Consider the following 13,101-nt stretch of genomic DNA (forward strand, 5'->3'; position numbering starts at 1 on the left):
CCGGGATCTCGCGCCGGATGCGGTGCAGGTACTCAAGGTCGATCTCAGCGTAGCAGAGCCCTGGCCCCTCGTGGCACTGGGCCACCACAGCCCCCCACGGGTCCACCACCAGCGAGTGGCCGTAGGACGTCCGGTGCTCATGGTTCTTCCCGGTTTGGGCGGCCGCCACCACGTAGCACTGGCTCTCGATGGCCCTGGCGCGCAGCAGAACCTGCCGGGGACGTGGCACTACCAAACACAGCCCCGGAGGGAGCAGTTGTGCCCCTTAAATACCCCTAAAAAAGGGGCTTTTATCCTTGTCGTTGCTACAGGGTTGGTCCTCGGTGGGTCTGGACTCACCTCCCAGTGCGCCGAGCCCGTGTGCACGGTGAAGGCCGAAGGGTAGGTGAGGATCTCGGCGCCGGCACGCTGCAGCGCCAGCGAGAGCTCAGGGAACCGCAAGTCGTAGCAGATGGAGAGGCCGAGCTGGTGGCGGGTAGAACGGAGCACGTTGGTGAGGACACGGTGCTGGGACGCGATGGGACATCCGAGGGGCCGCGGGTACCCGCCCGTGCCGTACCTTGCCCGCCGGCGTGCTGACCGGCGCCACGATCTCGGTGCCGGGGTTGGTGAAGCTGCTCTCCTTCATGGACACGCGTCCCTCCAGCTCCACGTCACACAGATGGGTCTTCCTGTAGGCGGCCACAAGGTGACCTGGGGACAGGAGCGGGGATGGGGGGGTGAAGGGGCAAACGGGGACCCCTGATACCAGTGGGGCAGGGCCGTGGTTTGGTGGGGGGGGGTCTCACCCGTGTTGTCCAGCAGCACGTGGCAGTTGTAGATGCGCTGCGTGGTCGCCCAGTCCCGGCCGCGCTCATGGAAGCCGCCCAAGGACAACCACACGCCGCAGTCCCTGCGGTAGCGACCGCGGTGACACTGGCTCTGCCAGGACCCCCCCTCCTTCTAACCCCATCCCCAGCGCGTGGTACCTGGCCAGCTCCGCGTAGCGCCCCATGAGGGCCCCATCCAGCCCCTCGGCCAGGCTGAGCGTCTGCGCCCGCTCGCAGCCGATGTAGTCGAAGCCCTCGGGGAGGAAGACGAGGCAGGCGCCGCGCTGAGCCGCCTCCCGCACCAGCCCCGCGCAGGCCGCGAAGTTCTGCTCCTTGTCCGGCGTGGAGGTCACCTGGCCCACGGCCACCAGCGGCTTCGTGGCCATGGCGCGGCGAAGGACGGCACCAGCACCGGGGCGCGGGCGGCACAGAGCGCTCAGCCTGGGGTGGGGGGACACACATGGACACATGGGTGGGGATGGGGGGCACGGCCCAGGATGGGGCTTGGGGGGGGACACGACACGGCCCCACGGCCACGGGAGTGACACCGCACAGGGGCCAGGGGGTTGGGGGGGAAACACCCCAAAACTGCCCCCAGCAGTGCTCAGGCCAGACCCCAACTGCCCTCAGCACCCCAAAACTGCCCCTGGCACCACTAAAACTGCCCCCAGCACCCTCAAAACTGCCCCCGGCACCCCAAAATTGCCCAACACCACTCAAACTGCCCCCAGAACCCCCAAAACTGCCCCAGAACCCCCAAAACTGTCCCGGCCCCGTCCCAAAAGTGTCCCCAGCACCCTCAGTTACCTCCAGCACCCCCAAAGTGACACAACTGTACTCCAGGCCAGACCCCGACAGCCCCAGCCCCCCAAAAAACTGCCCCCAGCACCTTAAAACTGCCCCAGGCCACCCCAAAAGTGCCCCCAGCACCTCTCAAACTGCCCCCAGCACCCCCAAACCTGCTCCACACCCCCCCCAAACTGCCCCAGCTGTGCCCCACATCAGCCCCACCCCAGAGGCCCCATTTGCCCCAAACCCCCCCCGCCCCGTTCCCCGGTGCCGCTCCCGTCCCCCCCGCTCCGCACATGCACCACCGGCGGCACCTCGAGCGCCCGGAGCAAAGTCCCCCCCACCGCGCCCGCAACAAAGATGGCGCCGGCAGCGCCTCAGCGCCGGCTCCGCTGCCCTACACAAAGATGGCGGCCGCCTCGCCTCGCTTCCGCTCCCCGCCGGAAGGGGGCGTGGCCGCGGGCAGGGGAGGCGGGGGCAAGATGGCGGACAGCGGGAAGGGGCGGCCGGCGGCGGGCGGGGGGAAGGCGCCCACCGCGGAGCAGGTCCGGGACCGGGCACCGGGAGCGGGGGTCCCGGAGGAGGAGGAAGAGGAAGGGGAAGGGGGGGGGCGGTGGTGCTGCGGGCACCGGGCTGGGGGTACCGGCGGTGGGGCGGGGTCTGGGCCGCAGCCCCCTCACGGCCCTGTCCGCGCAGGTCGTGGCCCGGTTCAACCGGTTGCGGCAGGAGCAGCGCGGCCTCGCCTCGAAGGCGGCGGAGCTGGAGCTGGAGCTCAACGAGCACAGGTGGGGCTCGGGCACCGGCACGGGGGGGATCCGGATGGCGGGGGGGGGGGGGTTCCGTTGCCGGCCTCACCCGCACCGTGTCCCCGTGTGTGTCCCCCCCCCTCCGCCGCAGCCTCGTCATTGAGACCCTGCGGGACGTGGACCCCACGCGGAAGTGTTACCGGATGGTGGGGGGCATCCTGGTGGAGCGCACGGTCAAGGAGGTGCTGCCTGCGCTGGAGAGCAACAAGGAGCAGGTCAGGGAAGGGGGGGGTCCCCATCACCTCTCTGTGTGTGTCCCCCCCCCCGGGGGGGAGCCGCTTTGACCCCCGTGATCCTTCCCCTTGCCCCCCAGATCAGCAAAATCATCGCGACGCTGAACCAGCAGCTGCAGGCCAAGGGCCGGGAGCTGAACGAGTTCCGGGAGCAGCACCAGATCCGCCTGGTGGGCGAGGACGAGCCCCGGCAGCCGCCCGGGGACAGCGCCGGGGGGGCCGCGGCCAAAGGCGGCTCTGCCGGGGTCCTGGTCTCGTAGCGCCGGCTCCCGGCCTCGCAGCCCCGGCTCCTCCTCCTCGCTTGTGCTTTTGTTAAATAAATGTTGGGTTTTTTTCCCCCTCTGGTTGTGGGTGCTGAGGGGGCTGGAGGGGGGGTGGAGGGAAAGGGGGTGCGGCCCCATATAGGGTCAGACCCCCCCGTTTTGCCCCTAGCGTGGCCAAGGTGGGGACCCCAAAGCCCCCCTCCCCCCAGCAGTGGGGATGAGTGAGGATGGGGGTGATGGGGGCCATGGGGGAATGGACCCCAACAGACAGGGGAAGGGGTTCTGGGGGGGGTATGGGGGTGCTGGGAGGTGGTGGCGGCGGGCAGGGACGGTGTCACCGTGCCCCTGCCGAGGCCGGTGCGTGCCGGTGCGCGCTGGCACACAGCACCGCGCTGTTGACTGTACACAGCCCCCGCCTGCGGCGTCACCGCCACCGGGCCCGGCCGGTTCCCTGCGGCCGCCGGCCCCATATAACAGCGGTGCCACCGGGGCTGACAGAGGAAACCATGGAGGCGACCGGGGCACCGCGGCTGGATGAGGCCGAGCGTGAGAGCCTGATGGGCTCCGTCCACGGCGTCTCGGGGCCCGGTACCACACGGGGGGGAGGGCGGGGGACCACCGTGGGGAGGGGGTGGTAGTGGATGGGGTCAGTCGGTGACGATGCCATGTCCCGGTGTCCCCGCAGTGGTGACGGCCTCACGCATGGCAGGAGCAGCCATGTATGAGCTGGTGCGCGTGGGGCACGCGGAGCTGGTGGGGGAGATCATCCGGTTGGAGGGGGACATGGCCACGCTCCAGGTCTACGAGGAGACCTGTATCCTGCTGCCTCTGTGTGCCCCTGTCCCACCCGTTCTGCATCCCCTCACTCTCCCCTATACCCCCCAGCACCACCACTTCCCCCCCTCCGGTCCTCTGCCCCGTCCCTGCCATCCTCCCTTGTCCCCCCTGTCTCCTCATCCTGTCCCCTTCCTGTTCCCCCACTTCTGTGTCCCCCCCCCATCCTTTTCTTGTCCTTCCATCCTGTTCCATTCTCCCTGTCCTGTCCTCACCATCCCCTCATCCTGTCCTGTTCTCTCTGTCCGGTCCCCTCCATGTCCCCAATGTGCTGCCCTGTCCCCTCTGTCCTATCCTCTTCTTGGTCCCTAACGCAGGACCCTGTCCTGTCCTGTTCTCCCTGTCCCCTCCCTGTTCCCCGCATCCCACCTTGTCTCCCATGCCCTTTCCCCTCCTGTCCTCCCCATCCTGCCCTGTCCCTATGTCCTGTCCCCTCCTTATCCCCCCCGCACCTTTCCCTGTCCCCCCTGGTCCTTCTCGGTCCCCCCCGTTCACGGTGGCCTTTCCTGAGCGCGGGGCAGCGGGGGTGCAGGTGGGGGACCCGGTGCTGCGCACGGGGAAGCCGCTCTCGGTGGAGCTGGGCCCCGGCATCCTCGGCTCCATCTTCGACGGGATCCAGCGCCCGCTGCGGGACATCGCGGAGCTCACGCACAGCATCTACATCCCGCGGGGCACCAACGTCCCCGCGCTCGCCCGTCACCTCGATTGGGACTTCGCCCCCAGCAGGGACATCCGGGTGCGTGGCCGGACATGGGGACCCCCCCCCCTTTGTCCCGGCACCCCCGGGGGTCGCAGCCCATCACTCGCCCTCACGGCCCCCCCGCAGGTCGGGAGCCACCTCACCGGCGGGGACATCTACGGGACGGTGGCCGAGAACTCGCTCATCCAGCACAGGATCATGGTGCCGCCGTGCAGCCGGGGCACCGTCACCTACATCGCCCCCCCCGGGCGCTACAGCGTGTCGGTGAGGACCGGGACCGGGGGTCGGGGGGATGACGGGTGAGGAGGGGTGCGGGTCCTGCCCATCCCGTTCTGTGCCGTGCCCAGGACGTGGTGCTGGAGCTGGACTTCCAGGGCTCCACGGAGAAGCTGACGATGCTGCAGGTCTGGCCCGTGCGCCAGACCCGGCCCGTGGCGGAGAAGCTGCCGGCGAATCACCCGCTGCTGACGGGACAACGGGTGCTGGACGCCCTCTTCCCGTAGGGAACGGAACCGGGAACGGGGTGGGAGATGGGGCCGGAGACAGAGATGGGAATGGAGACAGAAGGTGGCGATGTGGGACAGGGATGGAAGTGGGGATAGGGTTGGAGGTGGGAATAAGGGGCAGGGTTAGGGATGGGGACACGGTTTAGGGATGTGGAACAGGGGCAGGGATCAGATCACAGAGGGAATAAGGGGCAGGGATGGGGATAGAGATGGAGATGGGGATACGGACAGGGAATGGGGACAGGGATGGGACTGGGGACATGGAACAGAGAGAGATAGGCTGGGGACAGGGATGGGGAGAGAGCGATGTGGGACAGGGATGAAAGTGGGGATAGGGCTGGAGATGGGAATAAGGGACAAGGATAGATGAGAGGGACAAGGGTTGGGACACGGATGAGGTTGGGGTTGGGAACAGGGACAGGGGTGGGGACAGAGGGGTGGGTGACACCGGGGGGTCACCACCACTCCAGAAAGTCCCCAGGGATGAGGGAAGGATCCCTCCTGCCTCCCACCTCCACAGGGATGCAGTGGTGTGGTGGGGGCGATCCCTCTGCCCTCCATGGCCACCGCTCTCCTCCCCCGCTCGTGTCCCCATCCCCTCGTGTCCCCGTCCCCAGGTGCGTGCAGGGCGGCACCACGGCCATCCCAGGCGCCTTCGGCTGTGGCAAAACCGTCATCTCCCAGTCCTTGTCCAAGTATTCCAACAGCGACGTCATTGTCTACGTGGGCTGCGGCGAGCGCGGCAACGAGATGTCCGAGGTCCTGCGGGACTTCCCCGAGGTGGGCACGGGGCCGGCGGCACCACAGGGATGGTGGCACCATGGGGATGGTGGCACCGTGAGGACAGGGATGCGATGGTGACAGTGGTACCGCCATCCTCAGCTCACCATGGAGGTGGATGGGAGGACAGAGACCATCATGAAGCGCACGACGCTGGTGGCCAACACCTCCAACATGCCGGTGGCTGCGCGTGAAGCCTCCATCTACACGGGTGCGTGCGCCAGGGCGGGCTCGGGTCATGCCTGTGGCACGTGTGAGCACGCGTGTGCGCGTATCACAAAGGCGCTGGTGTGCAATGGGCTGCGGGTACAGGACTGATGGCCATGAGGTTGCTGGAGTGCACAATGGGTGTGCAATGGGTACACACAGGGGTGTGCAATGGGTGCACAGGGGTGTGCAAAGGGCACATGGGTGTGCAAGGGGTGAACAGGGGTGTGCAAGGAGTGCACAATGGGTGTACAATGGGAGCACACGGGCGTGCAATGGGCGCACAGGGGTGTGCAATGGACGCACAGGGGTGTGCAATGGACGCACAGGGGCATGCAATGGGCACACACAGGGGAGTGCAATGGGCACACACATGGGCGTGCAATGGGCACACATGGGCGTGCAATGGGCTCACAGGGGCGTGCAATGGGTGCACAGGAGTGTGCAATGGACACACAGGGGTGTGCAAAGTGCACATGGGTGTGCAAGGGGTGAACAGGGGTGTGCAAGGAGTGCACAATGGGTGTACAATGGGAGCACACGGGCGTGCGATGGGCACACACAGGAGCGTGCAATGGGTGCACAGGGGCGTGCAATGGGTGCACAGGAGTGTGCAATAGACACACAGGGGTGTGCAAGGAGCACACAATGGGTGTACAATGGGAGCACACGGGCGTGCGATGGGCACACACAGGGGTGTGAAGCCGCGTGCCCGGCGCAGGCATCACGCTGTCCGAGTACTTCCGCGACATGGGCTACCACGTCAGCATGATGGCCGACTCGACGTCGCGCTGGGCCGAGGCGCTGCGCGAGATCTCAGGGCGCTTGGCCGAGATGCCAGCGGGTGAGCCCAAAGCTGGGGGGCCCGGGGGGGGGGGGTGTCCCCACTGTCCCGGCCCCCCTCTGACGCCGGCTCCCCACAGACAGCGGTTACCCCGCGTACCTGGGCGCCCGCCTCGCATCATTCTATGAGCGCGCCGGGCGCGCGCGGTGCCTCGGGAACCCCCCCCGCCACGGCAGCGTCAGCATCATCGGAGCGTGAGTGCAGGACATGGGGGGAATGGGGGACCCCCCCCCCACCCCTCACCCCCCCCCCCCCCCCCGCTGTCCTCTGCAGTGTGTCCCCCCCGGGAGGGGACTTCTCTGACCCCGTCACCTCGGCCACGCTGGGCATCGTGCAAGTGAGTGGGGTGCAAGGGGAGACCCCAATCGCGGTGTGAAACCCCTGAGCCGCATCGTGGTGTGGTGACCCCTACCCCATTGTGGTGTGATCCCACTGACACCCCCGCCCCCCATGGTCTGACCCCCCCATTGCAGTGCGACCCCCTTGACACCCATACTGGTGTGACCCCCCACCCACCCTAATCCCAGTGTGACCCCCCGGACCCCCCTATCTCACCCCCCCCATTGCAGTGCAACCCCCTTGACACCCATACTGGTGTGACCTCCCCCCATCCCAATCCCAGTGTGGCCCTCTCGACCCCCCTATCTCACCCCCCCATTGCAGTGCAACCCCCTTGACACCCATACTGGTGTGATCCCCCCCACCATCCCAATCCCAGTGTGACCCCCCCCGACCCCCCTATCTGACCACCTCCATTGCAGTGTGACCCCCTTGACACCCATACTGGTGTGACCCCCCCGACCCCCCTGTCTGACCCCCCATTGCAGTGTGAACACCCTGACACTCATACTGGTGTGACCCCCCAACACCCATACTGATGTGAGCCCACCCATCCCAATCCCAGTCTGGCCCCCCCAACCCCTCTATCTGACCCCCCCATTGCAGTGCGACCCCCTTAACACCCATACTGGTGTGACACGCCCCCCCCATCCTAATCCCAGTGTGACCCCCCCGACCCCCCCATCTACCCCCCCCCCCTCAATGCAGTGTGACCCCCCTAATCCCCATCCCGGTGTGTCCCCCTGACCCCTATTACGGTGTGACCCCCATCCCACGTGCCCCCTCCATCCTGGTGTCAACCCCTCTGCCCCACATCATGGTGTGACCCCCCCACCTCGGGTGCCCCCCCCATCCCGGGTGACCCCCCCCCCCCCGCGCTGTGCCGGTCCCGAAGGTGTTCTGGGGGCTGGACAAGAAGCTGGCGCAGCGGAAGCACTTCCCGTCCGTGAACTGGCTCATCAGCTACAGCCGGTACCTGCGGGCGCTGGAGCCCCACTACGAGCGCCTGCACCCCGAGTTCCCGGCTCTGCGCAGCCGCGCCCGAGAGATCCTGCAGGAGGAGGAGGAGCTGGCCGAGATCGTGCAGCTGGTGGGCAAGGTGGGCTACGGAGAGAGGGGTGGGGAGGGGTGGGGATATGGAGAGTGGGATGGGGAGAGGTGGGCATACAGAGAGTGGGATGGAGATGGGATGGGGAGGGATGGGGGTATGGAGAGTGGGATGGAGATGGGATGGGGAGGGATGGGGCTGTGGAGTGTGGGATGGGGAGGGATGGGGATATGGAGTGTGGGATGGAGAGGGATGGGGAGAGGTGGGCATATGGAGAGTGGGATGGAGATGGGATGGGGAGGGATGGGGATATGGAGTGTGGGATGGAGATGGGATGGGGAGGGATGGGGGTATGGAGAGTGGGATGGAGATGGGATGGGGAGGGATGGGGGTATGGAGAGTGGGATGGAGATGGGATGGGGAGGGATGGGGATATGGAGAGTGGGATGGAGATGGGATGGGGAGGGATGGGGATATGGAGTGTGGGATGGGGAGGGGTGGGGAGGGATGGGGAAATGGAGAGTAGGATGGAGATGGGATGGGGAGGGATGGGGATATGGAATATGGGATGGGGGATATGGGATGGAATCATGGTAGGGACAGAGATAAGGGTGGGATGGGGAGGGATGGGAATACAGAGTATGGGATAGGGGATTGGGGATATGGGATGGGGATACAGGGTGCAGTATGGGAATAGGGATATGGGATGTTAGATGGAGATGGGATGTGCGATACAGGATGGAACCATGGTAGGGACAGAGGTAAGAATGGAATAGGGAGAGTTGGGGATATGGAGTATGGGATGGGGGATTGGGGATATGGGATGGGATGGGGTTATGGGGTGCAGGATGGGACTAGGAATATGGGATATTAGATGGAGACGGAGTGGAAGATACAGGACGGAATCATGATAGGGATAGGAATAAGGGTGGGGTGGGGATATGGGGTATGGGGTGGCGATGAGGGATATGGGATACAAGGTGGGAGTGGGGATACGGGATATGGGCTGGGGACATGGGGAACGGGGTGAGGATGGGACAAGGACACCCCACACCCGTCCCTCCGCAGGCGTCCCTGGCTGAGGCTGACAAGGTGACGCTGGAGGTGGCCAAGCTGCTCAAGGACGACTTCCTGCAGCAGAACGGTTACTCCGCGTACGACAGGTACCGGAACACCGGCACCCCTGGCACCCCCCAGCACCCCTCAACACCCCCCCCCCCAGCACCCAAACCCGGCCCTGGCCCCCCAGGTTCTGCCCCTTCTACAAGACGGTGGGGATGCTGCAGAACATGGTGACCTTCTACGAGCTGGCGCGGCACGCGGTGGAGGCCGCGGCACCGGGCGAGCACCGCGTCACCTGGGCCACCATCCGCGAGAGCCTCGGGGACATCCTCTACAAGCTCAGCGCCATGAAGTTCAAGGTGGGGATCGGGGATGGGGGGGGGGTGTGTGGGGTGTGACACCCCCCCCATTGCAGGGACCGGTGTCACCGGCTCCCCCATGTCCCCAGGACCCAGTGAAGGACGGCGAAGCCAACATCACCGCAGCCTTCGCTCAGCTCAATGAGGAGATGCAGGCGGCTTTCCACAACCTGGAGGACTGAGAGGACAAGGGGGGGGCATGGGGTGGGGGGGTCCCCTCGGGTTTCCCCCCGTACCCTCAATAAAGGGCCTGAGGTGACAATCGTCGTCCCCCCACAACCCATGGGTGCGGCACAGGGGGGTCTCCCCCGACTCTACACTGGGAAATAGGGAGGGGGTCTTGGGGGGTGGGGGGGGGCAGCACCTTTGGGGCCTGGGAGGGGTTTGGGGGGGTCAGGGACCCCCTGGGTGGGACATGGGACCACCAAGATGGTTACGAGGAAGGACCCACCCCCCCCCCCCCCGGCTGTGTCCATTGTCCCGCCCCCCCCCCCCCAATTCCCACCCCTGGGGACACGCTTGTGCTGTGCCAGCATCCAGAACCTTCCGCACATTGTGTCCCCGACAATGGCACTGTCCCCGCTGAGGGGCAGAGGGACACAGAGGGACAGCGGTGCCGAAGGTGGGTAAGTGGCTCAGGGTGGGTGTCCCCGGGGGGGGGGGGGGGGTCGGTCCCCAATGTCCCTCGAGGTGACACCCCCGGGTACCCCCATACCCTGGAGGAGCCCACCCCGGCTGCCAGGGACAGCCCCAAAGGTGTCCCTATGGGTGTCCCCTGCACCCGCCCCCCCCCCCCCAGAGGTGTCCTCATGGGTGTCCCCTTGAGATGCCACCCCCGGGTCCCCCAATGTCCCCATGGGTGTCCCCCATGTCCCTCAGAGATGTCCCCATGGACGTGTCCCTTGGCAATGTCCCCATGAGTTCCCCCAGCTCCCCACATGTCCCCACGGGTGTCCCCTGCATCCCCTGGTGCTGGCATGACCGGGTCCCCCCATGTCCCTTGGAGACGTCCCCATGGGTGTCCCCTGGCTTCCCCCTTGGTTGTCCCCTGCATCCGCCGGTGCTGCCACCCCAGAGATGTCCCCATGGGTGTCCCCCTGCATCCCCTGGCGATGCCACCCTGATGCCCCCCATGTCCCCTGGAGATGTCCCCATGGGTGTCCCCTGGTGCTCGGTCCCCCCCTTCCCCTGGCACTGTCCCCTCTGTGTCCCTGCGCAGGGCGATGCCGGCGGGGGGGGGGCTGCTCTGTGGGGCCAGCGGCCTGGGGCTGCTCCTGGCGGCCACCGCCACCAGCTCCTGGCTGCAGCGCCGGGGGCCCGGTGGCAGCGCCAGCATCGGGCTGTGGCGCGTCTGCGGCGGGGGACACTGCGGCCCCCACCCTGGCACCCCCGGTACGCACCGTGTGGTGAGCTCTGCCCGTCACTGCTGAGCTGTGCCCGTCACTGCTGAGCTGAGCTGTGCCCATCACTGCTGTACTGAACTGTGCCCATCACTGCTGAGCTGAGCTGTGCCCGTCACTGCTGAGCTGAGCTGTGCCCATCACTGCTGTGCTGTACCCATCACTGCTGTACTGAGCTGTGCCCATCACTGCTGAGCTGAGCTGTGTCCGGCCTCTGCTGAGCTGTACCCGTCACTGCTGCACTGAGCTGTACCCGTCACTGCTGCTCTGAGCTGTACCCATCACTGCTGAGCTGAGCTGTGTCCGGCCTCTGCTGTACTGAGCTGTGCCCATCACTGCTGTGCTTGTACCCGTCACTGCTGTGCTTGTACCCGTCACTGCTGTGCTGTACCCACCACTGCTGTACTGAGCTGTGCCCATCACTGCTGTGCTGTACCCGTCACTGCTGTGCTGTACCCGTCACTGCTGTGCTGTGCCCATCACTGCTGTGCTGTACCCGTCACTGCTGTGCTGTGCCCATCACTGCTGTACTGAGCTGTGCCCATCACTGCTGTGCTGTACCCGTCACTGCTGTGCTGTGCCCATCACCGCTGCACTGAGCTGTGTCCGGCCTTTGCTGAGCTGAGCTGTACCCATCACTGCTGTGCTGAGCTGTGCCCATCACTGCTGTACTGAGCTGTGCCCATCACTGCTGCACTGAGCTGTGCCCTGTCTCTGCAGGGTGGGGATGGGGTTCACTACTGCACTGAGCTGTGCCCACTCTCTGTGGGGTAGGGATGTTTGGTCCCTGCTGTGCTGAGCTGTGCCTGGTCTCTGTGGGCTGCACGTGGGGCTGTGTCTCAGGGTCCCCCAAGTGTCCCCAACTCTTGTGTGTCCCCCCCCCAGCGCTATGGGAGGCCACGCGGGTGCTGATGCTCCTCTCGGTGCTCATGGCCACTGCCGGCCTCGCCATGGGGCTCTGTGCTGCAGTGGGCACTGCCTGGCGAGTGCGGGTCCGTGCGGCCGGTGCCACCCTGCTCCTGGCTGGTACGTGGGGATGGGCATGGGGGGGGACCATGGGGCTTTAGGGACTGTCCCCAGGGCAGCCACTGGTGCACTGAGCTGGGTCCGGTCTCTGCAGCACTGAGCTGGGCCCGGTCTATGCCAGGGTGTCATGGGCTGGCCTGGCCGGTGCCGCTGACCCATCCCCTGTGCCTGCAGGGCTCCTGGCGCTGCTGGGGCTGGGGCTGTACACGGCCGGCACCCCGAGGCTGCTGGGGCCGGCCCGCGCCGCCTGGCGCTTCTCCTGGTCCTACATCCTGGGCTGGGTCGCTGCTGCCCTCATCAGCTCCGCAGGTAATGGAGCCCCCACTGCTCGAGCACGGCTGTGCTGAGCTGTGTCCGGTCTCTGCAGGATGGAGATGGGGGGGTCACTGCTGCGCTGAGTTGTGTCCGGTCTCTGCAGGGTGGGGATGGGGATGGGGGTCACTGCTGCGCTGAGTTGTGTCCGGTCTCTGCAGGGTGGGGATGGGGATGGGGGTCACTGCTGTGCTGAGTTGTGTCCGGTCTCTGCAGGATGGAGATGGGGGCGTCACTGGTGCACTGAGCTGTGTCCCATCTCTGCAGGATGGGAATAGGGGGTCAGTGTGCATTGAGCTGTGTCCGGTCTCTGCAGGGTGGGGACGGGGGTCACTGCTGCGCTGAGTTGTGTCCAGTCTCTGCAGGGCTAAGCTGGTCCTGGCCATGTGCTGAGGCCACCCGCAAGCAGGGGGCAGCAGCTTGTTCTCCCTCTGCCCACACGGAGCCCTCTCCTTCTCCCCCTTTTCCAGGGCTTTTCCACCTCTGTTCTGCCCACAAGGACCCATCTCCAGAGAGCTCCGAAGAGGTGGGTGCCTGAGGGGCACCACGTACCCCTGGGGCCCCGCTCCCACCTTTGCCCCCCCCCCCGAGAGCCGGGTGGGGGCACCCTGCTGTGCGGGTCACTGCTGCACTGAGCTCCCCGCACCCCCCGTTTTAGCCCGATTTTTGCTGTGCCAATAAACTGCCCCCCCCAACCCCCCAGTGGTGTCCAGTGGGATTTGGTGACCCCAAATTTAGGGGGGTGGGGGGGTGTCAAAGTCAGTCCCCCCCGCACAAGTTTGGG

General features: G+C 66.3%; 4 protein-coding genes across 7 annotated transcripts; 3 read left to right on the plus strand and 1 right to left on the minus strand.

Moving 5' to 3' along the window:
* Nucleotides 1-4: 4 nt before the first annotated feature.
* Nucleotides 5-1,987, minus strand: NIT1 (nitrilase 1; the record flags this gene model as incomplete). The annotated part of the gene is made up of 6 exons (XM_065664484.1): nucleotides 1,913-1,987; nucleotides 969-1,250; nucleotides 789-892; nucleotides 560-693; nucleotides 340-465; nucleotides 5-211 (listed from the first exon to the last, which is right to left on the minus strand). Coding segments are annotated over exons 2-6 (798 nt in total), but the record flags the coding sequence as incomplete, so codon positions are not given.
* An 82-nt stretch (nucleotides 1,988-2,069) lies between these two features.
* Nucleotides 2,070-2,973, plus strand: PFDN2 (prefoldin subunit 2). The gene is made up of 4 exons (XM_065664463.1): nucleotides 2,070-2,143; nucleotides 2,295-2,383; nucleotides 2,496-2,619; nucleotides 2,718-2,973. Exons 1-4 carry the CDS (start codon nucleotides 2,081-2,083, stop codon nucleotides 2,895-2,897), a joined length of 456 nt encoding a protein of 151 aa, XP_065520535.1. The 5' UTR covers nucleotides 2,070-2,080; the 3' UTR covers nucleotides 2,898-2,973.
* Nucleotides 2,974-3,174: 201 nt separating this feature from the next.
* Nucleotides 3,175-9,841, plus strand: LOC136006441 (V-type proton ATPase catalytic subunit A-like). Its single transcript, XM_065664458.1, has 14 exons — nucleotides 3,175-3,488; nucleotides 3,586-3,714; nucleotides 4,256-4,470; nucleotides 4,561-4,698; nucleotides 4,782-4,933; nucleotides 5,558-5,720; nucleotides 5,823-5,931; nucleotides 6,649-6,771; nucleotides 6,851-6,965; nucleotides 7,045-7,108; nucleotides 8,006-8,209; nucleotides 9,227-9,321; nucleotides 9,408-9,579; nucleotides 9,669-9,841. The coding sequence occupies exons 1-14, from the start codon at nucleotides 3,194-3,196 to the stop codon at nucleotides 9,759-9,761; spliced, it is 2,067 nt and encodes a 688-aa protein (XP_065520530.1). The 5' UTR covers nucleotides 3,175-3,193; the 3' UTR covers nucleotides 9,762-9,841.
* A 92-nt stretch (nucleotides 9,842-9,933) lies between these two features.
* Nucleotides 9,934-13,019, plus strand: LOC136006442 (lens fiber membrane intrinsic protein-like). Of its 4 annotated transcripts, XM_065664460.1 has the most exons (6): nucleotides 9,934-10,205; nucleotides 10,799-10,971; nucleotides 11,865-12,005; nucleotides 12,180-12,314; nucleotides 12,534-12,598; nucleotides 12,788-13,019. In XM_065664460.1, the coding sequence occupies exons 1-5, from the start codon at nucleotides 10,009-10,011 to the stop codon at nucleotides 12,593-12,595; spliced, it is 708 nt and encodes a 235-aa protein (XP_065520532.1). In that variant the 5' UTR covers nucleotides 9,934-10,008; the 3' UTR covers nucleotides 12,596-12,598; nucleotides 12,788-13,019. The 4 variants fall into 4 exon arrangements, with proteins under 4 accessions (XP_065520532.1, XP_065520531.1, XP_065520534.1 ...); XM_065664459.1 differs by lacking the exon at nucleotides 12,534-12,598; XM_065664462.1 differs by lacking the exon at nucleotides 12,534-12,598 and having other exon boundaries at nucleotides 9,934-10,201.
* The last annotated feature ends 82 nt before the right edge of the window (nucleotides 13,020-13,101 follow it).

Source organism: Lathamus discolor, unplaced genomic scaffold (genome assembly GCF_037157495.1).
Source record: "Lathamus discolor isolate bLatDis1 unplaced genomic scaffold, bLatDis1.hap1 Scaffold_200, whole genome shotgun sequence".
NCBI lineage: Eukaryota > Metazoa > Chordata > Aves > Psittaciformes > Psittacidae > Lathamus > Lathamus discolor.

Bases quoted from the DNA above. Each gene is read 5' to 3' on its own strand.
- LOC136006441 (XM_065664458.1), top strand. From the start codon at position 3,194: ATGGGGGTGCTGGGAGGTGGTGGCGGCGGGCAGGGACGGTGTCACCGT. The intron at 4,699-4,781 runs GTGAGGACCGGG...TGCCGTGCCCAG, and splicing joins CCGGGCGCTACAGCGTGTCG to GACGTGGTGCTGGAGCTGGA. The intron at 6,772-6,850 runs GTGAGCCCAAAG...GGCTCCCCACAG, and splicing joins CTTGGCCGAGATGCCAGCGG to ACAGCGGTTACCCCGCGTAC.
- LOC136006442 (XM_065664459.1), top strand. From the start codon at position 10,009: ATGGTTACGAGGAAGGACCCACCCCCCCCCCCCCCGGCTGTGTCCATT. The intron at 10,972-11,864 runs GTACGCACCGTG...TCCCCCCCCCAG, and splicing joins CCCCCACCCTGGCACCCCCG to CGCTATGGGAGGCCACGCGG. The intron at 12,315-12,787 runs GTAATGGAGCCC...CCCCTTTTCCAG, and splicing joins TGCCCTCATCAGCTCCGCAG to GGCTTTTCCACCTCTGTTCT.
- PFDN2 (XM_065664463.1), top strand. From the start codon at position 2,081: ATGGCGGACAGCGGGAAGGGGCGGCCGGCGGCGGGCGGGGGGAAGGCG. The intron at 2,384-2,495 runs GTGGGGCTCGGG...CCTCCGCCGCAG, and splicing joins CTGGAGCTCAACGAGCACAG to CCTCGTCATTGAGACCCTGC. The intron at 2,620-2,717 runs GTCAGGGAAGGG...CTTGCCCCCCAG, and splicing joins TGGAGAGCAACAAGGAGCAG to ATCAGCAAAATCATCGCGAC.